General features: G+C 36.2%; 2 protein-coding genes, 2 long non-coding RNA genes and 1 pseudogene across 4 annotated transcripts; 4 read left to right on the forward strand and 1 right to left on the reverse strand.

Annotated features, from left to right (window-relative positions):
- Nucleotides 1-5,633: 5,633 nt before the first annotated feature.
- On the forward strand, nt 5,634-8,032 carry LOC109105923 (histidine triad nucleotide-binding protein 3-like). Its single transcript, XM_019119216.2, has 5 exons — nt 5,634-5,824; nt 6,360-6,477; nt 6,658-6,727; nt 6,836-6,962; nt 7,339-8,032. The coding sequence occupies exons 1-5, from the start codon at nt 5,696-5,698 to the stop codon at nt 7,375-7,377; spliced, it is 483 nt and encodes a 160-aa protein (XP_018974761.1). The 5' UTR covers nt 5,634-5,695; the 3' UTR covers nt 7,378-8,032.
- Nucleotides 8,033-8,044: 12 nt separating this feature from the next.
- LOC109106700 (actin-binding Rho-activating protein-like) lies at nt 8,045-11,028 on the reverse strand. The gene is made up of 2 exons (XM_019119993.2): nt 10,866-11,028; nt 8,045-9,723 (listed from the first exon to the last, which is right to left on the reverse strand). The coding sequence occupies exon 2, from the start codon at nt 9,675-9,677 to the stop codon at nt 9,204-9,206; it is 474 nt and encodes a 157-aa protein (XP_018975538.1). The 5' UTR covers nt 9,678-9,723; nt 10,866-11,028; the 3' UTR covers nt 8,045-9,203.
- A 182-nt stretch (nt 11,029-11,210) lies between these two features.
- LOC122140021 lies at nt 11,211-11,963 on the forward strand. The gene is made up of 3 exons (XR_006156748.1): nt 11,211-11,482; nt 11,683-11,748; nt 11,823-11,963. It is a non-coding gene; the product is annotated as an uncharacterized LOC122140021 (long non-coding RNA).
- A 676-nt stretch (nt 11,964-12,639) lies between these two features.
- LOC122140022 lies at nt 12,640-13,179 on the forward strand. Its single transcript, XR_006156749.1, has 3 exons — nt 12,640-12,707; nt 12,786-12,878; nt 13,050-13,179. It is a non-coding gene; the product is annotated as an uncharacterized LOC122140022 (long non-coding RNA).
- Nucleotides 13,180-13,548: 369 nt separating this feature from the next.
- Nucleotides 13,549-23,873, forward strand: LOC122134631 (annotated as a pseudogene).
- Nucleotides 23,874-24,336: the final 463 nt, after the last annotated feature.

Raw genomic sequence — 24,336 nt, forward strand, 5'->3', positions numbered from 1 at the left:
GGCTTAAGAATACAGACACAACCTGATTGGACATCCAAAACTGCGGTTTGCACTGAATGCACTTGTGGTGTATACACATGGTGGAATGTTTGCCAAATGCCAGATACGTTAAGGAGTCTAAACACCAGCAGGAATTTCTCCATAGTGCTCAAAGAGATCTGCTAATCCCGAACTGTAACAGCCAAGTGAAGAACCAGGTATGCTTGAGAATTCTGTCCTTTTAATGGTCACATCTTGTGACATCATGTCCTGTTTTTATCCACTTTGATACAGGTGTCAATTTAGCCCAGTTGAGTAAAAATAACACCATAAACACATACAACACACAAATACAACATATAACCCATTCAGTGGTAAAAAATACCACCACATGTACAGATATCCAATGAGTGCATTTAGCCCAGCACACAGCATTATTTTGGATGTTCAGAAAGGTCACAATTATACATCAGAAAAGTTGTCCAGTCATGTTGTGACCGTATCCTTATGCCTTTTGTTTAGCATCTTTTTGGTTTGATGTAAAATATGACAGTGTGAATGCTAAGTGAACTAAGTCCAGACCAAAACCATCAATAGAACTGAACTACAAGTGTGAACACATCCTTAGTCAAACAAGAGGTCTTGGACCCACATGTCGCGCAAAGGAATGGATGGCAGTCTTCACACTTATTCAAATGAACCGCACTAACAGAGAACTCGCACCACAGTTCGTTTAAATCGAACCAAAGCTACCAAATGTGAACACCCCCAGTTCAGGGGAAAACACTGAATCTGAAGGAAAGAGGAGAGGGAAATAAAACACCAGGTGCATTGCAAACCCACAGTAAATGGACTGTGCAGAAAGGTACAAGAATGAAGGAGAGAATGTCTAGAGAGTGACAGACAGCTGAGGAAACAGAGAGTTTCACACTACCTGCTCTCTTTAGTTACGCTAACATTTCCATGATACGTCTGGATTAAAGTAGACACTAATGAGACTACCTGCAAGAATTTACCATCAACAGTGCATTAATATATGAGATATGTAAATACAGTTGCATTAATATCTACTTCCACAATGCGCTGCTGTTGCTGCTTAAAAGTATTTTGTGACCTTAGCTGTGGGTCTAGTACAGTACATCTATCATGGTTTATCTGACACGCATACTTGACGAGTAGAATTAGAAGTGCAGATGTTTGAAAAGAAGGAAGGAACATGATGAAACAGCTGAGAGTAAAAAAACTGTTCACACTTCAAAGGTTGTGCTGAAGGATGTCATAACACTGCCTCCTGCTGGTAGAATGTGGAAATACTGACCTAACTCAACCTTTAGGTAATTTTTTCACGTGTCAGGTTAATGTGCAGAGACTACAGTAAATAAGCTTTTGTTAATTTGGAAATTCAGTTAAAAACACTGTGGAGCTATCAGAATAATACCTGGAGAATGTGTCATGTCAGCATTTGCTCAGCTGGTGCATGATCACCTGGATATAAGGGATTCTGCCATCTTTGTTCATGGGCTTTCAGTTCTGCATAAAAAATGGTTTTGCGCTAATAACTTTAGCCATAAATGCCAACTGAGTCACTCTAGAGCCACAGGAAAATGACATCCTGACAACACTGTTTGGCTGATGGCACCACAACAATAAAGGGGAATAAAAAAATAACCTTCCAAAAAATCTTTTGAGTTGAGTTTTAAGAGTTTGGGGGTTTTTGGAATTACAGTACCAATTAAAGCTGAAAGTCAGCTTGAAATAATATATGACCCTGTTTACTTTTGTAGTGGAGCTGTGAATATAATATGCTCACCAATGCATTCATTTAATCAGTAGCAGTGATATAATGAAATATTAATACAATTACTTATTAAAATTACAATTTTCTATTTTAAAATGAACTTCAGCTGCCTTTAGTAACATTTTGTAACTTTATAAATCTTTATTTTTAATCAACTTAATCCATCCTAAAAGTATTAATTTCTTAAAAATCTTACAGACCCCAAACTTTTAAACCATGCACACACATGCAATATAATAAATCGATAAAGTTAGCCATAGGGTTTGTTTTAGCAAACTCACATTTACTTTATATCTTGTTTAACATCTTGTTTCACTCCTGTTTGCAATTTGTGACATTACGGAAGTAAAAGTTTGCAGACATCATTTGCAGACATAATGCATTTAGGCTGTATTAATTAGGTAAACCGGAACCGGGAACACTTCCCATAACACCTGATGTACTTGCTACATCATTAGAAGAATTGCATCTACGCTAATATTAGTCTGTTTCTCTCTTATTCCGAGGTCACCGTAGCCACCAGATCCAGTCTGTATCCAAGTCAGAGGTTCACTGCAGTCACCCAGATCCATACGTATCCAGCCCAGATGGTGGATCAGCACCTAGAAAGGACCTCTACAGCCCTGAAAGACAGCAGAGACCAGGACAACTAGAGCCCCAGAGACAGAACCCCTGTAATGACCTTGTCTCAGATGACCACCGGGACGAGACCACAGGAAACAGATGATTCTTCTGCACCCACTGACTTTGCTGCAGCCTGGAATTGAACTGCTGGTTTCATCTGGTCAGAGGAGAACTGGCCCCCCAACTGAGCCTGGTTTCTCCCAAGGTATTTTTTCCATTCTGTCACCGATGGAGTTTTGGTTCCTTGCCGCTGTTGCCTCTGGCTTGCTTAGTTGGGGACACTTCATTTACAGTGATATCGTTGACTTGATTGCAAATTATTGCCCAGATACTATTTAAACTGAACTGAGATGATGACATCACTGAATTCAATGATGAACTGCCTCATTTTGCATTATTGACACACTGTTTTCCTAATTAATGTTGTTCAGTTGCTTTGACGCAGTCTTTTTTGTTTAAAGCGCTATATAAATAAAGGTGACTTGACTAGACTTGACATCAATTCACAGTGACTTTAAATATCAGCAGAAACGAGCTGAAAAGTAAAAAAAAAAAAAAAATGCGGATTTCATTTCTCTTAAAAATGCCTCTTAACCTCTCAACCATGTTGTCTGTAAAGGCATAGCCATTTAATTTCATAAAAGTACACAGGCTAATTCCAGATTCATAAAGCCAAGTGTGACGATGACCAGTGGCAATGGCAATCGTCTCAGCGGGATGTATGGAATGAAAGAGGAAGTTGGAAGTAGGGCAGAACATGATTAAAGAAGCTGACTATTTTGCCTTCATGTAGCTCTCTCTCTCTCTCTCTCTCTCTCTCTCTCTCCCTCTCTCTCTCTCTCTCTCTCTCTCTCTCTCTCTCTCTCTCTCTCCTGAGATTCATGAGTTGCAGTTGTCGCCATCCCCCAACTTCCTCCATTTTAATCAACAGGATCTATTTACAAAGCCGATGCCTCATGAATAATTCTACAACCTCTTCAGGACAAAACATTGACTTCCTCAATGCTGGAGTTGATATTTTGGTCATGAATCATTTAGAGACGCGTGAGATCCGTTGTTTGTTGCTGGTGCTTAACTTCATATTTTCCCAGTTATTTCTAAGGCATTTGTATTTTCCATTCACATCACGATCATCTTCTATGTCCCATATTCACTAGTCCTCTCTCTCTATCTCTCTCTCTCTCTCTCTCTCTCTCTTTTTTATACAATCCTTTGCATTCCTACAATACTACAGCAGACTCTAATTGCATACAGTCATGTTCTGGCACATTATTTATCATATGGAGCCGCAGAACAAGAGATAACATAATAGCTTTGGCCAGCTGACAACCTCCAATACAGTGGCTGCAAATTGCTGATTGTCACATAAATTATTTTCACATTCATAATATAAATAGGGGAGGGTGTACAAGGAGAGTAAATTTGATGTCTTGAGCCATTATTATTTTTGTAATTTGTAATAATGAATCTCTGGATTGTTGGGAGTGCAAATGAGCTCTTAATTTAGAGACTAAACATGAACATGCATTTTAATGACATCATTTGCATACATTAAGGCGGTAAATGTGGCATCCTGGCATATTGGAGTGCTCGGGATTAATTGCTCGGTTGACCCACTAAACAGAGCAGTTTAACATAGTGTGTTGTCACTCACTTATCCTTTCTGCCTCTCTTGATTAGTAACCTTTAACCAGTCTTGAGCTCCGTCTTAGTGATTCTGCTGGGAGATTTTGCTCAAATTCTGCTGCGCTGGCTGCTTGCACACAATAAAATAGTATTCCTTATAGACATAGGCAGTAGTAATTAAAGAATAACACAGCTTTGTCTTGTTCACTGCTGTTGGAGATGCTTAACTAGTTTAAAAGGGGCTTGAAGATATATCATTTAAAGCAGTGCTTCCCAACCCAGTGATTCTGACCCACAATAGGAGTCACTAAAAATTTACAAGGGGTTGCCAAACTCATTCTACTTTGAGGGTTACAAGTATAGATTAAATAGTTACCACGTTGTTAATAAACCATGATTCATATTTTAATTATCATTAGAACTGTACTGTTAGTTATTAGATAAATTAATTTGACTTGTCAAATTTGATTTACTTTTTTTTTTTTTTTTTTGTAGAGGCGCTTTATTAATTTCTTCTTCTTTTGGTGGGACCAATATTTTAGGTTTTAGTGTTGTGTTTATACAAAATACAAGAACAAGAAGGATCATGCTATTATTATTGTTGTTTTTTAACCATTTATTAAAATAAATAATGGTGAAACCAAAGAATAAATATCTCTAGGTTCTGGTAATAACATATAAAGAAATATCCTTAATTACTATAAGCTTAGAAATGTGTAATATTTCACACAGTTGAATGGATTTTGAGCATGCATCTTATGAGCATGAAATTATATTTGAAGTGTGACTAGATTTTTCTTCAGAATTTCATAATCTTGCAGAAAAAAAAGGTATACAAGTTGTCACTGGGGCGGTAGCTTTTTAAAAGGGACACCTTTGTACCTAAAGAGTCCATATTGGCATCATAAAGGTATATATTAGTATCTGAAGTGTACATATTAGCACCTAAAAGGTACCTTAAAAGTGTACCTTTTCAAAAGGTACCACCCCAGTGACAGCTTTTGTACCTTTTTTTCTGAGAGTGCAGGCCTAAATGAAGTAACAGGAAATATAGCACATCAAATATATTGTATATTCAACATAATATCATAGAAAATGTTATAACAAGATGACAAAACATGCCTGTAGTTTAAAAAAAAAAAACGTTTTTTTTTCTAAATAAAACAATATAATAATTTTATTTTGTATATGTCTTTCGTTTCTTGCAGCATACATTCAAAAATAGTTTGTATTATATTTTTAGGATGCTCTGCCACTGTCATTTTACCTTGCTTACTGGTTAAAAACTGCTTAATATTTCAGATATAACAATATATTCTGTGTATAATATCGGATTAAAATATTTAAAAAAAATACAAAAAAGAAACTAATATAATAATAAAAACTTTTTTTTAATTTAATATATTAATACATTTATTAGGATTTAGTACAAAGACCAATCATTTATTCTAGAGAACAACTTGTCTTAATAATATCATGCATAATTTAGGCGCTTTAGACATTTAAATATGTACAAGCATATATTTTAACTCGGTTTCTCTCACAAAGGGATCATCATATGTGGGATTTCTTGGTTTAAAGCCCCCTGACTCAGGGGACTTATATATTGAAACGACGTGACGCTCGTGTCCGTGATGATGTAACTGGCGCCGACTTCACGTTTTGAAGATGGCATCCGCCGTAAACACACCGACCCCTGAGATCGGTACAACGAACCAGACTGATGATGGATATGATAAAAAATGCATTTTCTGTAAAATCGTGAAGGGAGAAATGGGAACTGAGCTCCTGCATAACGTGAGTGTACTGTCAGAGGCGCGAAAGAGGATAAAGATCACAATACACGACGATACAATACATGTTTCATAAAATCATTATTTACCTATAGAATTAATAGACCGACGTGTCCTAACCATCGCCAACATATCAGAGTTTTTCCTTTTCTCCTTGCAAAATGTCGTCAAGGTTATTGTAATTTTGTTTGAATAAAAAGGTAATGCGATGATTGCTCGGCCATCGTCATCATAAAGAAATAAAGTTATGTATTTTGAAAAATATTATACTTTTTTATTTTAAATTATGCTTCACAATTAGTAACATTGAAATCTTCATGTCTAAGTCACAATTATTGCACAATTAACAGTGTATGTAAACGCATTTAAAAACATCAGAAGTTGTAAATAGTCCTTTTAAAGTTATTAATTAAATTAAAATGTATAAATGAAGCACAATGTAAAATCAAAGATGTAACACAAATTAATTAAAATAATTATTGTAATTGTTATTAGTTTTTTTATCATTATTTATAACCCTTTAAAACTCTGTTTTCCAGGATGGAACTGTGTCCTGTTTCAGAGATATCCACCCTGGAGCTCCTCATCACTATCTGGTTGTACCAAGTAAACACGTGGGCAATTGTAAATCTCTAGGCAAAGAGCATGTACCATTAGGTAACACGCTGTGAGTTATTCAAGACTGGTGTAAATGTTTAGACATTTCTGACAGTAGCTACGCTGGAGCCTTTCTGCAGTAACAATCTGAAATAATGAGTCAGATTTAGTCAGACTTCCCAGCTTAGTTACGCATAGCATGCTTTACTAAGGATTCATCTGTGCAAACTCTATTTTTAGTGGAGAAGTTGGTGGAGACGGGGAAAGAGATACTTCAGAAGAACGATGTGACTGATTTAAACGATGTTAGGTAATGAAAAACATCTGCCACTTACACGAAAATCAAATCCTTGTTTATGAAGCATGCAGAACGTTGTGAGTTACGTTCCGATGCATCACATGCCAATTATATTTCCAAGTTTGGGTTCCATTGGCCTCCATTCTGTTTTGTCACACATCTGCATCTCCATGTTCTCGCACCCGTCAGTCAGATGGGCTTCATGTCCCGCTTGATCTACAGGCTAAACTCGTATTGGTTCGTAACGGTAAGCAATCAAATGAATAAACCAACAATACAATCCACTACTAAAACTAATAATCATTTTCCCTTGGAGCGGTTTATCAATGCATTAACAAATAAAATGTTTTCTGAGTGTAGCAAGACTTTGGCAGTTATTACGTCCGTTGAACGAGACCTTTTGTCATGTAATTGGAACAAGCAAATTGTATTAAATAAAAATGGACAAGCTACAGTGGCAGGGAGAATGAAAACCTTTTTTTTTTTTGACAGCTCAAATGGATCTGTGTGGAGAAATGTTTTAGTCTTACCAATTCTACTACTATAAATTGTAGGATTTTGATTTGCCCTTGCTTTGGAGTGTGCCAATATATAGCTAACCCTTTTATGTCTTTATTTTGCAGGCTGACCAGTTACTCCAAAGGCTAAACTCTATGAGCTAAATATACAGGAAGTTAGAGGAACTCAAAATACATTCATGTTTGAGATGCCCAGAGCCACGTTACTCATAATAACAGTCCTAGTCAATATGTTTGTGATGACAAAAGGTTACGGACATGTGCCTCAGGGTTGTAAAACTCATAATGCTGTGTTTTCTGTTAGTTATATCATCAGCCAGACAGGCTAATCAAATTTGAAGCTACAAAACTGCAGCTACTTTTCAATTGTTTTTGAGGGGTGAGGGGCGGAGCATGCCGAATAGTAATGACATTGATAAATTTCACAGAATCGTTCATCTTTAACAGAGAACAGTTGGGATTCTTCCAGTTTTACTGAAGTAATATGAGTTTTAAGGATACAGAGCTGTGACAAAGAGTTTTTAAATATGAATGAGCTAAAAATGGTAATTAATCTCAATAATTAGCTTTGACCTTTAACCTCACACTAGCTGAATGATTTTGGCATCAGAATTTTATTCTATACTGCAACACTGATGCAAGAGCAGTTATGTTTTTCTTCCTTCATATGACACTAAAGAAAGTTTGAACTCTGTTTATGCCATGACAGAGATTGTACTATATTGCCTCAGATGTATTTAATTATTGAGTGGTGTAAGGTTGTATAAGCATGTAAACAAAATAAATAATATTCTTCTCATGTGTTATCTGTTTTTTAATAGTTTAATTATCACATTATCATCACTGTAAATATATATTTTATATCAATTATATTTAGAATAAATTCAAAGCAATTCAATACAGAAAAGTTGAAATGTATTTTCTAGGCAGTACTACAAGTGATTCATTATATGAGAAAATTATTCCATAACAAATAATAAAAATAAATCAAATAGTAAGGTTTCAATAGGAAAACACTGTGTGCCTTAACACTGTGCATCAAAGTGATGGCATATTATTGTGATTATGGTTTGAGAATATGGCTTGTCAAGACTACAATCTTGCACTGTTATTGTTCACTTAAAGGTAAATGAATGTAATTTCTGAGGATAAATTATTGTGCAGAGATATTATCAGAATAAAGTCATCTGTAGGTTGCCCTTCTGAAAAAAAAAACTGCTTAAAGGAATAGTTCACTCAAAAATGAAAGTTTACTCACCCTCAGGCCATTAGCATTACGTCACTTGCTCACTAATGTATCCCCTGCAGTGAATGGGTGCCGTCAGAATGAGAGATCAAAACATCACAATAATTCACGAGTAATCAACACGTCTTATGAAGTGTAAAACTCACTCTGACGGCACCCATTCACTGCAAATGATTCATCAGTGAACAAGTGATGTAATACTACATTTCTCCAAATGTGTTCTGGTGAAGAAACAAACTCATCTATATCTTGGATGGCCTAAGCAAATTTTTATTTTTAGGTGAACTGTTTCTTTAAAGTACCTCTACAGTAAAACCAGTAAACAGACAAGCCTAACCAAGCTGGTAGACCAACTAAGACCAGCAAACCATTTTCTGACTGGTTTAAAATATATATTTTTTAAGTTAAAAGTGTAAGCGTTGTTGCTGTTTTTTAGCCCCTAAAAGCAACATTGACTTAACAAATGCTATGAGGGGGGCAGGGCTACCTATCTGGTTGACCAGTGACATACAAGACTGTTTTGAATCCTGTTTGAAATCATTATTTTTCCAATTCTGTTTGGTAGTACCAGTTTGCTACATTGAAATTCAATACACTCAGTTTGAATCTCATTAGCATAAGTTTCTTTGGTCGACAACTGACTCCTAACCCATGTTCAAGTACAACGGATGTCTATAAAGCAATGGTGGACAGACAGGCACATGGTGTCCAGCACTGCTGTAAATCACTGTAACAAGGTGATGAGCACTCCATCATCTCTCCCCTGCCACAGCATCTCACCTTCAAAGTGCACCAGCCCTTGCTTGCGTGCTCGCAGCAGAACTCCCACTAGTTTATTAGAGATAGTGACATATCTCTCAAACAGTGTCCCGAAGTGCACAGACACCCCGCCGTCGTCCCTGCTCGCTCCGATCTCCCTAATGACCTGGCAGAGCTCTGTGACCTCTCTGCTGATGTGAGAGTGGGCGTCTTTTCCTCTCTGCTCTGTTTTGGAGCCCTCTAAGGGCCTGCCGTAGCCCTCCTGTCCTCGCTGGATCTGCGGGGGAATCACCTTGCCATTGCTGAAGGGATTGTGTTTCTGATACTCGCAGTGGTCGTTGGACCATTTCTGCCAGTTCTCTGTCAGACCTTTGACGGATACGGTGCAGGTCTCCGCCCTGTCATCATTAGGCTGCCCAGGTGCTTCGTCTGTCTCCATGGTGACCTTTGGCTCACAGGACGGCTCTAGTTTTCAGCATGCTTCACTGATGGCACAACACAGGCTGGGAGTGAGAAGATTGCATGTCGTACAGCCTTTAAATAACTTAAAGCCTCATGAAGTCTACAAGTAAGACTGACCCAATGTAATCAATACTAGCCGGGGCACTTAAGCTAAACTATATCATATAGCTAGATTCTAGGAAAAAATGTTCCAGGTTATTGTTAACTAAAACTAAAACTAGAAAAATATTTTTGTTAATTGAAATAAAACTATAATAAACTAAAATAAAATATAAATGTTAGATGAAACTAAATGAAAATTAGAAATGTTGCCATTGTCAGCTAAATGAAATAAGTTGAAGCACTGCAATTACCAACTGGAAAAAAAAAACAAAAAAAAACTGAAATATAAATCAATGGAAACTAAATTGTAAAAAAAAAAAAAAACATAAATAATACTAAGAAAAACACTTTTCTAGCTTAAGGATTATAAAAATGGACAAAAATAAATAAATATCTTTTGTAGTGTGTGTTTAAGGTTTCACACTGTTTATGTTATTTGGCTCAAATTTGGAAAATAATGCTTACTAGGAAAAATTATTATGATCAGGAGAAATGTAGCTTATAATTTAAATTCACATTTTTATAGGTGACATTTCAGATACTGATTATTATATTCAACTACATGTATCAGTAATATGAACTCTTTCTTGAAATATTCCAAATTCATACTGAAAAATGAAATTATTATATTTATTATATTATTGTATAAATATTATAATTATATAAATTGCACGTAATGCAGCTGCTTTTAGTTTTATTATTTTAATAATTCTTCAAATTTGAAGTACAGTTCTGTATTCATCAACCTCAGTTCCAGTTCAATTCAAACTGAATTTATTCTCAATAATAATTCAGTCTTAATATACAGAACAATTGGGACATTAGAATTGAGACATTCTCAGTTCTACTCTGAAGGTTGCAAAGCCTGCATGAAACGGCACTATATACAATACACATTAACAACTATACTGTATATGAAACTATATACAGAACACTGTAGCTTATAAGATTATTAGTGACAGTCTATGACAGCTTAGTTTATCGATGTGATCAACTTTACAAAGATTTATTTGACATCGAAATATATGCATAACACGTTAGGTGTATTATAATAAAACCTTACCGCTTTTGTTCGGCTTCTTGATGATGGTTGTCATACTGTAACAGCGATGGAAGTGGATATATTACAAGTTCAGCAGTAGATACTTTTCTGATCTCTTGTGAGAATGATTGACGTGCAAACCAACCAATCAGAGCCCGAGAATCATGTCACTGTACGAGATGATGAACCAATGATAGGGAAGATTTTAACCTCTCCTAAGTTAATGAGCGTGTAGATAAGATTAAAAGATATCATCAGGTGACACGAAATCTTTTCCATTTTCAAAAAGGACTATATACATCAAAAAATAAGAAAAAAAATAATAATTCTGCTTTCACGAACACACAACTGTTCCGACTCCAAAGGAAATGTAGCCTAACGTTACTTAATTTTACGCATGAGTGTGATTTACAGTAGTTAAAACTGGCATTGAAAAGTACAAATGTCTAATCCTTTTACAAGGCTTTCGCTTAGGCGATTTGCGTACGGGGATGCCAAGTAGGAACTGTTGTTACTAGCACAATTTACTCATCGGATGATAATGAATGTAGCACACAAACATGGCTGTCTACTGTGGTCGAGCGTGCAGAAAATATTTACTTCATCTTGCACATGATAACGTCGATTTTAGATTACCGGTACAAACTGTAAACCTTCAGTTCACTCAGACCTTCGTGTCAAAACGCTAGAATTAATCTTTGAGAGTGTACTTCGGAATAGAGAACTCATTACTCACAGTTCAATTCAGTATTATAGAGTTAATTATTTTAATTTAAATCTAAGATCTAATTGTGTTTGGTAGATATTCATATATCACTCTCTGAATTATTGTTTGCAGGAAATAAAAGCATTGCTGTCTCTAAGGAACCGTCCATTTGATACATCAGAAACATTCAGCGAAAAGGTAACCCCAAATAGTTTTTCACTTGACATAAGTAACTGTTATGTTATTTATTTTCTAACTCTTTTTCTCATCAGTCTCCCTTTTGGCAACTGAAAGGCTTATCTGAAGATGATATACGGAGTGTCATGTCCAGAACAGTTTGTGGAAAGTAGGTTGTAGTATTTTATTACACTTACATTACATGTAAAATGCTCAAGATGACAAACTATTATAAATATTACTCTAATCAAGGGGACACTTCATGTGTTTGAATATACTAAATAATTGGCTTAAGAGCAGTGTATGAATATTTCATGGGAGAAAACATGGGTGCTATCTTACAATAAGCTTTCGGTTGTTTATATTAGTTAATTACATGAGTTAACGTGAACCAACAATGGACAATATTTCTACATCATATATTTATCTTAATGCTAATTTCAGTATATACAATTTCAAAACCAAAATGTAGTTAATATTAGATAAATGCCCTGTGAATTGAAATGAAGTTAAACAGTGAATAAATGTAATTTTTTTTTTTTTTTTTTACAAGGATTAATTAATGCAGTTAAAATATATAGGTCTATCGCTCATTGTTAGTTTGTTTATTGACATTAACAAACAAAAGATCTTATTGTAAAGCCTTGAAGGATTAGTTCACCCAAAAATGCAAATTTTCCCATAAATTACTCACCCTCAAGGCATCCTAGGTGTATATGACTTTCTTCTTTCAGAAGAATCCAGTCGGAGTTATATTAAAAAATTGTCTTTGATCTTTCAAATTCTTATTTTCATTTTTGGGTAAAGTAACCCTTTAATTGAAAAATGTATAAATAAATAAAAACAGTAATAATTATTGAATTGTTGCATTTCTGTAAAGTTTCATATTGATTTCAAGGTCTTCTTTGAACTTTTGGGGTCATGGAACAACAACAGATGAGCTTAGGACGTCATTGTTGGAGTATCCAGCAGAAAACATGGTTTGTTCATGTTCTCTTAATAAATACAATGTGGTTTACAGAAAATATATCTGAATCTCTTGTATTACTTGTTCACAGGCTCCATATCTACAACAAAATTCAACTTATAAGATCAATGTCTACACTTTCAACAAAACATTAGTGTTTAAGGACAGAATCAAAAAGATTGATGTAAGTGTTTTGCTGTATTTACATGTTTGTGCATTTTGAACACCTGGTTCTGTAGAATACATCCATAATTGGTGTTAATGTAGCAACAGTTTTAACTGCAAGTTTGAAAATGTCTTCTGTTATGGACAGTGAAACACATATGTGGATATATAAAGTGTGCTTTTGCCACAGGCTCTAGACTTCTTGCCATTTTAAAGGGACAGTCAATCTGAAGGATCCAGAACATATTTTCTGTTTGCTGGAGGATTATGGATCTGATCCTAATGACATCCCAGAAGAGCCTTTCCATATATTCTTTGGGAGATGGGTGTGAGCAGCACTTTCCATATATTATATATATATGCTATCTATGTATGTATGTATGTATATATATATAATATATATATATATAATATATATATATATATTATATATATATATATATATTATATACATTTCTGAACTGTAGTCTTTGCAGATGAACTAGCCTTCACATTTGACTATTGTGTATAGATTTGTAAAATGCTTGATTTGTGGCCTAAGATGAATGATGTCTTTGAAATAAAAGATTACCTACTGTACAACTCTTAAATATTAAACAGTTTTTCTCTTCAGACTTGCAGATGGTCAGAGAGAATAATTCGCTCTTACAGTGTGAAGAAGAGACATTTCATTGGGAAAAAGAACTAGTATGGACGCTGGCCTCTCCTTCATCATGGCCAATCATGCCAAAGTAAAGGCTGATGATTTGGTTTATGATCCTTTTGTTGGAACAGGTGAGGAAATGTCCAAGCGCATAGAAGGCTTTTAAATACAACCATTCATGTCTCTTGACATAAATTCAGACTCAAATATCTGTTTGGATGAGCCATATCTAAAGCAGTTGTAAAATAGCCATCATAAACACTGTTGTTCAAAAGTTCAGGGTTGAGAATATTTTTTAATGTTTTTGAAAGAAGTCTCTTATATATATTTTGTAAAATATTATTTAAAATAATGACCAGTAAAAAACAGTAATATTGTAAATAAATTACTATTTTTCTATTGTAATATTTTTTAAGTGTATTGTATTCAAGCTGAATTTTCAGCAGCCATTACTTCAGTCTTCAGAAATCATTCTAATATGCTGATTTGAATGCTCAAGAAATATTTCTTATTATTATCAATGCCAATGCTGAAAACATTTGTGCTGTTTTTTTTTTTTTTTTTGTGGAATTATTTTTTGTAATGCATTTTCAAATTTTTTGATGAATGGCAAGTTTCAAAGAATGGTATTTATTTGAAATAGTAATTTTTTAGCATTAATGCATTTTATCAATTTACTTATATTTACTTCTGTTCATTAAATAATTATTGGAATGTGGTTCTTCGACAACTAGTATTAAAAAGTCAGTTTTAATATAAAAAGTCAGTGTAGAAGTTTCTCATCCAACATGCCTATGATGTCATATATCTTTATTCTGCAAATTAATTCATTTAGTCTTGCGAAATGGGTTTGTTTGGCACGTTGTTAATCAGAACAGTTTAGACGCTTCATTTTGGGCCAAACTCAAGCAGGTGTTTGTGTTTGTTTCTCGTTCTGAGTGAAATCACATCTGACAACTTGTCTGAGTGATTGAAGATATGGGCCGTCATCTTCTGTCTCTTATTTGTGTCTAACACAAACCAGGAGCAGATCTATATATCATATTCTTTTTATTTTTTTTTATTTTTTGAATTGGCTTACAGAAATTCTCACTTTTCAGTCTCAGTTGGCTGACTTTTCCTCTTTTCATTTGACTTTGAAAAGACACTTTCGAGTGTCATCAGTCAAATGAAGGATTGCTGGCTTTTAAAACAGCATGGGGCTGCATTGCTCTCTCGGTCTCTTTCCCAAAGTGTGGCTTATTGTGAGTTTGTAGCGTGCCATGATGTTGCCAGGGCTTTATCATAAGTCTGTTGTCACCACATGCGCTGAGATCTGCAGGCCAGATGTGCTTATGTAGTTGAACGCTTTCTGGTTGCCAGGAAATCCTTATAGGCCATACTTTGTCAAGCAGATATAAAGATCTACTGTACCAGATTACTAATATTATTATCTTAAATTCTGTAATGATAATTTGTCTTACTCTGTTTTGATTTTCAGGTAGTCTTCTGGTAGCATGTTCACACTTTGGGGCGTATGTATGTGGAACAGACATAGATTATAACACTATTCATGGAATAGGTGGTGTTTTTTTTTTAAAGCCTTCCAATAATTTTCTCCTTCAGTTTTCACACAGTGTAGGTTTAGTCATACTTTTGTAGTGAGTGCACACCTGTGAGCTTTTAAAACTGTTGCAGGAAAAGCCAGCAGGAAGAATCAGAAATGGGAGAGGACCGACAGGATGAGAACATCCGAGCGAACCCTGCGGCAGTATGGGACTGAGAGTCTCTATGTCGACGTCATGGTGTCTGATGCTTCCAAGCCTCTTTGGAGAAAAACTGCACAGTTTGATGCCATTGTTACAGACCGTACGTACCTAGAAACTTAAGGTCTTCAAAGGTGAAGGGTGTACAGTTTATTTTTATGTTAAAAAACTATTGCACACCTGATTGGATCAGCTGAAAACAAGCTGGATCGAGATTCTGGAATTTCAGTTGCAGGGAATACTTTTTTGTAAACATCGTTCAAATATGTTTAGTGGCTCATAAATTACACACTGTCACCTTTAAAGCCACATGATTTTTTATTTGTTACTATTAAACTGTGGTTTTGAAGCTTCAAGTGTTTTTCTTTTCCCTTTGTGTAGCTCCATATGGCATTCGTGAGCTCCACAAGGAGAACGGGATCTCATAAAGATATCATCAAACCTCCAGTGAGGACTTGTAAGCCTATCCACTTTTATGGATCCACCCTGCATTTTTAATGGATCCACTTGAAACACTCTTTAGATATGAGCCAGCTTTCAGGTAATCCTTTGCCTCACCTCTAACACAACAAATGGTACAAGGCTATACAGTTACACTAGCATTCAAAGGCTTTTTAAAATTAAGTCTGTCCTGCTTTTTTGGATCAATGATACAGTAAAAAGAGAAGTATTGAGAAATAATAGTAATAGTACATAGTCTAAAATTTAAAATAACTTTATTTTTATATTTAATATTTCAAATGTAGTTTATTCCTGTGATGGTAAAGCTGAATTTTCTGCTGCCGTTACTTCAGTCTTCAGTGTCACATGATCCTTCAGAAAGATCATTCTGATTTTGGTGCTCAAGAAACAAATATTCATAACACCTTAATATAGGGACCAATTCTCACTATTAACTATTTGCTTATTAGCATGCTTGTTATTAACATATTGGCTGTTTATAGTGCTTATTAAGCACAAATTCTGCATGACCATATTCTACATTCCTAACCCTACCCAATATTTAAACTCAACAACTACCTTACTAACTATTAATAAGCAGCAATTTAGGAGTTTGAGGCAAAAGTCATAGTTAATGGTTTATTAATGGTGAGAATTGGACCTTAAAATAAAGTGTGACCCAGATATCTATTTTTCATTACCAGTACTGAAAAATCTTTATATAATTTATATACTAGTTACTAATGTTTATTCAGGCCTGGAAAATAATAATGTCTTGAAGACTGTATCAGAGTTTGATGTTTCACTTGATCCAGGTATAGGAAACCGGTTTCTTGTGTTCAGTTTACCCAAAAAATTAAAATTGGCATCATTTACTCACACTCCTGTTGGTTTCAAAACACTTCTGGCTTTCTTTTTCCCACATGGAACCCAAAAGGTTGAATGTTGTGTATAATGTATTAGTCCCCCCTTTGGTTTGGGGGGGGGTTTCTTTGCTTTTGCAATTGCAGTGCTTCAAAAAGCTAAATTTTAAATTGATTTGTTCGTTAGACTTTGATCAGTGTGTTGATTGGCTGATTCCTGACTGATTACTTGAGGGCAGGTCAATGATGACAGACTTTTTTCTCTTGAGATTCTGAGTTGATTATATTTTCTTGTGTTTCATATCCCAAATGCAGCTCTGGAGAGAGTCATGTCCCCGTTTCAATGGCGTATCACCTGAGTGATATCTTTGCCGACCTCTTGAATTTTGCAGCCCACCATTTGGTTTTAGGTGGACGTCTCGTCTATTGGCTTCCAATCTACAGACCAGAGTAAGTACATCTAATCAGACAGCTTGATAACATTCACTAACTTTATCAGATGCAGCAGATTCCTCCAGCATATGTGTACTGAATCAGTCACTAGGGGGGCTGTCTTGTACCTTCCTATGCCTGTGGATAGGCGCTCAAAGCACATCAGTAGCCCAAGCCCCCTGTTGAGGTGGTGGATGTTAAACCTGCTCAGACTTGTTTGACCTGCGGTCAGCCCAGAAGAGAGAGCAGGTGTGAAGCCGTGGGGTATTTCCCACTGACCACAAAACAGCAGTGTCCACAGATCATGCTCTCCACTGATTACAGGGCCCGGGAAGAGCAGTTACTCAAAGGAGGGGCCCCCGCCTCGCTTGATCTACACCTTTACCTCATCTCCGTCTCCCTTATAGACAGATTTTCCATCATATAGTTACGGGATTCACTCCCACAAAGATTGCTGATGCCCAACAATAATGATTTTAGCTTGCGTTGTCTTGATTTAATTCATGATTGAAGTGCTTTCCAAGTAGGGCTGTGCAGATACAGTCACATATCACAGTTCTTTTTTCTCCTTTATTTTTTGTTTTTTGTGTTCATTCATATAATATCCTACAGATTAATTAATGTCGTACAATATCCAGCTCTAATTCAAAGTGTTGTCTGGCACAATGTTTAACAAAAATACTAATATGATAGTGGAAGCGAAAGATCTGTATTGTACACTACGTTCAACTTTTATTCAGCAAGTACACATTAAATGAATTTATCAAAAGCTACTTAAAAATACAAAAGATTTTTATTTCAGATAAATGCTGATCTTGAAACGCTCTAATCAGCAAAGAGTTTCTGAATTAAAAATGTATCATATAATAATAGTATAATAATAAAATATTAAGAAATGTTTCTTGAGCAGAAAATCAGCATATTAGAATGACTTCAGCTACTTAAAATTCACTTTTGCCATCACATGAATTAATTGCATTTTAAAATATATTAAAATAGTAAACACTTATTTTAAATTTTAATATTATTTTACAATAGTACTGTTTTATTTTTGATCCAATAAATGACTTTTTGTGAAAAAAAAAAAAAAAAAAAACTTCCTGACCCCAAACTTTGAATGGTACTGTGTATCTTTATCACTAAGTGCTGCAGAGAGCCAGAACCAAACCTACACACAACTGAACTCCAGTATATCCGGTCGACGGGTCAGAAGTGTATCTGGTGAATGTGTTGGGGTCTGCAGACAGGAAGAATTTAAAGGGGGCATGTGATGCAATTTCAAGTTTTTCCTTTCTCTTTGGAGTGTTACAAGCTGTTCATGAATAGATAAGATCCCTAAAGTTGCAAAGACTAAAGTCTCAAACCCAAAGAGATATTCTTTATAAAAGTTAAGAGTCGCCCACGCCCTCCTAAAACGCCTCATTTAAACACGCCCCACACATGTCTACGTCACTGTGTGGGAAGATTTGCATAACGCCACTCAGATGTTCACACGCAAAGAAAGAAGGCGTAACTTTGATTCTAGCTGTTGTTTTCCAAAAGAGGACACAACTAGAAATCAGTGGTTAAGTTGTATTACAACACTGTTCCAGAACAGTTCAACCCAAATATTCAGATGTGTGCAGCGCATTTTACGGAGGACCTGTTTCCTGATCCTGGGAGAGTTGTTTCTATAAAATGGGGCAATCCCAACTTTTTCAAGGACAGTCTGATGCTTCTGACTCACAGCCTGTAGGTACGTTTTCATATTTAAAGAATTTGCCACCGAAGATTTAAGCACGAGTTTTGAGCAGTGTAGAGTAGCGCTTATTTTTCATTTCTCAGATCACCAAATGCAGACATGGTTTTTATGTTTACGCAGCACTATACACAACACGTTAAAATGATAAGTCATTATAATCCGTAATTATATCCCTACTGGATGCAACAAATGCCTTGTTTGTAATGGGTTTAAAACTGGTTTTGTCTCGTCACAGTATGGTAAGGGGCGTAACAATTTCCATCACACGCTTGAGGTATTCGGCCAATCACAGTGCACTGGATAGCTGGCCGATCAGTGTACACTTCACCTTTCAGAACTATGAGCTTTTGTAAAAATCAACCCGTTTCATTACACACCAAATAATGTTCTTTTTTAGCAAAAGTCATATGACCCCTTTAACTGTAAGAAACCAGTATAGTTATCAGTGACATCACCACAAGGAGGCGCTGGCGTCAGGAGCTTTATGACCCGCATCTTCAGAGCCGGCGTTAGTAATAGCAAGCAACACTTGTGTTTATAAACTTTGTCTGTGAAAGGAGCATATGACAGCTGCTGGAATCTAGGGCTTTGTCACTGATTACCCTTGTAACTGTTAGAAGGGGAAACAGCCCTCAGTATCCAATTCATCCCATTTGTCTTGAGGAGAAAGTTAACAATCGAGCACCAGTCCAAATTAAAAACTTCTTCCATAGTAAAACATCAAAAATTTCTGGTGACGCAACGGGTCAGTTGTTGAAAAAGAAAAACAAAATGAGGTATGACAGAGAAAATCATATCCTAACATATTTTAATAATGTCTATCGTGATCTAGACTCAACATGACGCTGAAAAGTGGTTGGTCTTTTGATTCAGTTGACACATCTTTGACCTTTATGTTAATTGTTTTTGTTACCACTCAACTCCATATTGTTGCAAATAGAAGAATAATCTCTCTTACGGGACACAGACGTCATGAAGTGAAGGCAGAGATGAGTGTGAGCCACATCTGGAATGTTAGTCAGTCATTAGTACCCCATAATGCACTAGACTGTTCTGACTCATTGCCCTATATTCAGAAATGTGAATCTGTCATGTGATCTCTGGGGATGGGGTTCTCCAGAGGGCCCTTTCCTGGAAAGCTGACATTTGTTAGACATTTCGCCAAGGTGACAGGAGTAGCTCCGTGTAAAACAGTGCGATGGAGAATATGTATGGCTTCGTATGCCTCCCGTTCGGGGCACATAATTTATGATTTGTTTTGAAACACAGCTAACTGCGTGTGCGCAATGGTTTGTGGATCACTGGCTTTGTGTGGATGAGGTTCAGCTAGAGCTGGCAGCCCTCAACCCCATTTTTTTTCATTGATTTCAGGCACTAGCCATATTTAAGCGTAATCGTCTGAAAAATGAAGGGAGTCGATGCGTGTGAACACGTTCTGTCAGCATGTGAATGTTAACAGCCCACCAGCTCAACTCACTGCTGAGTTAATGTCCCTACTAAATGTCTTTCACTGCCTCTGGGAACAACGAATAGTTTAGATGTTCTTAGTGGTTCTGGTTAGATGTGCTCTCATGGTTGTGGCAGTGCTTCAGATTGCGGTTTTAAAATGGTCACAAATGCGAAAAATTTGTGTAATATGTGTTTTCAGAAGTTATTTTGTTAAATCGGTCTTTAGAGCATGATGTATCAACAAGTCAGTGCAACAACAAACACAGAGAAAGCTGTGTAGTCCAATTCAAAGACAAGGACTTTTATGAGCCGATTATTTTTTAATGCGTCATCCAGAAGAAGTCGAGACAACTTGCTGTGTCCCAGTCTGCAAAAAATCCATTATAAATAGTATTTGAAATTAGAATGAGCTTGTCCTAAATCTTAGTATGTTGAAATGAGTATCCTGAAGATACTCAGATGGTGTGTTAAGGTGGTAATTCAAAGTGCAGATCCATGCACACTCTAATGATCGACTACATTCATGCATTGCTTCTGTTTTTGTTTTGGTGACCTCCTTGTTCACTGGGGAATAATTGGCAGGCAGTCTATGAAAAATGCCAGTTTAATGTATCACCCTTTTTTTTTCCATTGCTATGCAGTGCATGTGACACACACAAGTGAGCAGTGGCACAATTTCAGCAACTACAGCTGAGAGTTGTGACATCCCCTACCACTATCAAGGTGTTTCGTTTTTAAGCGTGGACAGCTGGCTGATCTGAAACTGTACTGTGGTCTGCAGGTACTGTGAGGAGATGGTGCCTCTTCACCCCTGTTTGACTCTCATCAGCAACTGCGAACAAACTCTGTCCAGCCACACGTCACGAAGACTCATCACCATGGAGAAGACTAAGGAGCCTGAGGTATGTGAGGCTTTTTTGGGGTGGAGGCCCTTTGGTCTAAAGATGAGCTTGATATATGCAAACTGTCCTGAACATGTTTTTTATACTGCTACGTCTTTTATGGCGCCAATCTGAAAATAATCCTGCCATCTGGCTGTGATTGACTCTCTGTTTTTACGCCGCTTTAATGACTTAATCACACATTGTATGGAAAACAATCCATCTTTGGATTTGACAACCACTTCACTTCAAAACCCCCAAATTGTTCCCATAAAAGCTTTCCTGAAACCCACGCACGAATATTTACCCAGACTGGCATGTGTCTCCACCGACTTCTGCTCCAAAACTGGAACGTGTATGTTATCTGTAGATGTCATGTCCTTGTTTTCCCTCCTGAACGTGTGTTTCAATCCCCAAAGACAAAAAATTACTATTAACTCAGTCTCTTCTGTGAAAATTTGGCTCATTTTCCCAAAGCTTAAGTAGCTCTGATGTGATCTTGGCATCAGTTCCGTCAATAAGATTGTGGAGATCTCTGCAAAACTTCTCCTCGTGTCCAGCAGTAGCAAAAAACATCTGACTAGTGTCTGTTGCTCATTGTTTATGGATGTTTATCCTCATGTCCTTGATCGGCTCTGTTAGACTGTTCTACAATGCTCTTCACATGAATTATAATATTAGGTTTAGAGTTCTGTTGCTTTTGTTTGAGAACAGAAGGAACATGTCTTGTTGCGTTATGGGATAAATATTTCCCAGTGTAGCTTATTTTTAGAACAGAACGCAGGACTTTTAGGAGCTTAGCAGATGTAGCATTAGTCCATAACTGTCAAACAACTCTGAGTCAAGATGAGGCCATGTTTCTGCTGCCTTGTCTCATTCTCTTTCTCTCTGTTTCCATCTCTCTCTCTCACTCTGTTGTTTCTCTTTACATTTTGGCACATAGATTCTGTGTGTCCTCATGTCCCCTGATGAAGTACCTACACCAAAGATCTGGTTTTATTCTTGGGTAAATCTTACAAAGAAAGTCACAAACCAAAACTACTGAATTATATTTAGCATAAAGAACAAGACTTTTTTGAAAGAATTTTTGTAAGGCACTGAATTAAATTGAAGTTAATGATTGGCACTCTATATATTAATTTTGTAATTTTTTTTATTGCTGTATTTGGAGTGTAATATGACTTGGACATTTCATGACAGTTTTTTCATTAGATTCCCAGTGCTTTCCTCTTCATTTGTTCATCCTGTAATTCTAATTGACATTACAGGCCATAGACCACCACAGACAGTATAGGGGTCTGTTCCTGAGGCTTGTGTGGTCTGTGTTGCGTAGGTTGCGTTGTAAACTAGAGCCCGGCGCGTGTGACCTGAGTTGAGTCCTTGCTGACTGGCAGATGGGAGTGTGTTGTAGAAGGTGCCGTTGATGGTTTGCAGGCCCAGAGCTGGAGTCATCACTTTAAGCTCACAGTCTTCCTGCCACCTCGTTAGCCTGTGGGGCAGTGTGCTCCCCTCCTGCCCTCCTCCAGCAGGTCCTGCTTAAGCTCTGAGCAGGAAAATCTGAGGAACTTAACACTCTGCTGTCTGTCATTAGGCACTTGACTGTGAGCTTTGTGAAGGGAAGACATGAAAGTGTGCTGTACTTTAGTGCGTCTTTGTTTTTTGTTGAAATATTTGAATACGTACATTTAAACTCATAAAAATTTAAAAGTACTCTATCCACTACTTGTGTTTTGCATTACATTTTTAAAACTTTCACTAGAGGGACAAAAGTTTGGTTAATGTTGTGAAAGAAGTCTTTTAATGCTCACCAAGGCTGCATTTATTTAATAAAAAATACAATATTGTGAAAAATGAACACAATTTAGAACAACCATATTTTTAAATCTAAATTATTCCTTGGATAGCAAACCAGCCATTACTCCAGTCTTCAGTGCCACATGAGCCTTCAGAAAATCATTCTCATATGCTGATTTGATGCTCAGTTATTATCAGTTTTTGGCTTTTTTTTTTTTCCTGTTTAATATTTCTGTGGAAATGGTGATGGGTTTTTTTTTTTTTTTTTTTTTTTTTTTTTTTTTTTTTTTGCAGGATTCTTTGATAAACAGAACGTTCAGTGAACAGCATTTATTTGAAAAATAAGTCTTTTATAATTACAAATGTCTTTAATGTCACTTATCAATTTAATGTATCTTTGCTGAATGAAATCAGCATATTACAATGATTTCTTAAGGATCATGTACACTGTAAATGAAGTAATGTCTAATGAAAATTAAGTTTTGCCATTACAGGGGTAAATTACAAAATACTACAGTTTTTTTACTGCATTTTTGGTTTAATTAATGCAGTCTTGGTGGGCATTAAATATTTCTTAAAAAAAAAAAAAAAAAAACATTATTAATTGTTCTAAACTTTTGACCAGTAAGGCACATGACTTTGTTTCTTCCAGAAAATGTAAAATAAGAAAATAACCAGCTCCACCTGAATGTAGGCTATTGCCAATAAAAAACTATTCAAACCAATTTGCCTTTTGAAGTTGACTGTTGTTCCTAACCTCTAAAGAGAAAAATGCTAATAGAATTGAACTCTCCACCACTGAAGATTTGCTTGAATCCTGCACTTCGGATGTTCTTTATTTAAGCTGTTTAATATGCTTTCTTGCAGGATTCAGACAGACTGTCGCACCTTGCTGACCCTCGCTTCACCCCATACCAGGGTCACAACTCTTTCAGAGAGAAATACTTCAGTGGTCTCACCAAGAAGAACGGAAAGGACGCCAAAGCCACCCCAAAAAATAAAGAATAAAACATGAAAAGAATAGTTTTTTTTTTCACATTTTTCTTTTTAATAAAATTAATGTATTTTAAATGTTTGGTTTTTTTTTTTTCAGTAAAAACCCTTGTTTTAATCAGTTGTCTCCTCGTTCTTTTTATCTTTCTCCTCTCTAAAGTGAGCCTTACAAGTGCGATTTAATTTATTGCAGCATTACAAATATGTGTTGCAGATAAATTGGTGACAGGGATTAGCGTAATACTTGTTTCTCTGAGTGCTTGTGAAGTAGAAAGATGTAGGGGTGTAATGTAATGTGCCTACTGGACATTTGCAGAGAAAGGATGGAGCACTGGGCCTGCTATCTAAACTCCCTTAAGAGTTTAAACCAGGTCAGGTAGACGTCTGACTAATGAATCTGTCTTGGACTTAAACTCACCTCAAAGAGAGCCGTCTAGTTCAACATGAGATGAAAATACAGAGAGATCTTAGAGGGATTTGGGCAGAGATTTAACA

This window comes from Cyprinus carpio, chromosome B16, assembly GCF_018340385.1.
Source record: "Cyprinus carpio isolate SPL01 chromosome B16, ASM1834038v1, whole genome shotgun sequence".
Lineage (NCBI taxonomy): Eukaryota > Metazoa > Chordata > Actinopteri > Cypriniformes > Cyprinidae > Cyprinus > Cyprinus carpio.

Bases quoted from the DNA above. Each gene is read 5' to 3' on its own strand.
- LOC109105923 (XM_019119216.2), top strand. From the start codon at position 5,696: ATGGCATCCGCCGTAAACACACCGACCCCTGAGATCGGTACAACGAAC. The intron at 6,478-6,657 runs GTAACACGCTGT...CTCTATTTTTAG, and splicing joins CAAAGAGCATGTACCATTAG to TGGAGAAGTTGGTGGAGACG. The intron at 6,728-6,835 runs GTAATGAAAAAC...TTATATTTCCAA, and splicing joins ACTGATTTAAACGATGTTAG to GTTTGGGTTCCATTGGCCTC.
- LOC109106700 (XM_019119993.2), bottom strand. From the start codon at position 9,677: ATGGAGACAGACGAAGCACCTGGGCAGCCTAATGATGACAGGGCGGAG.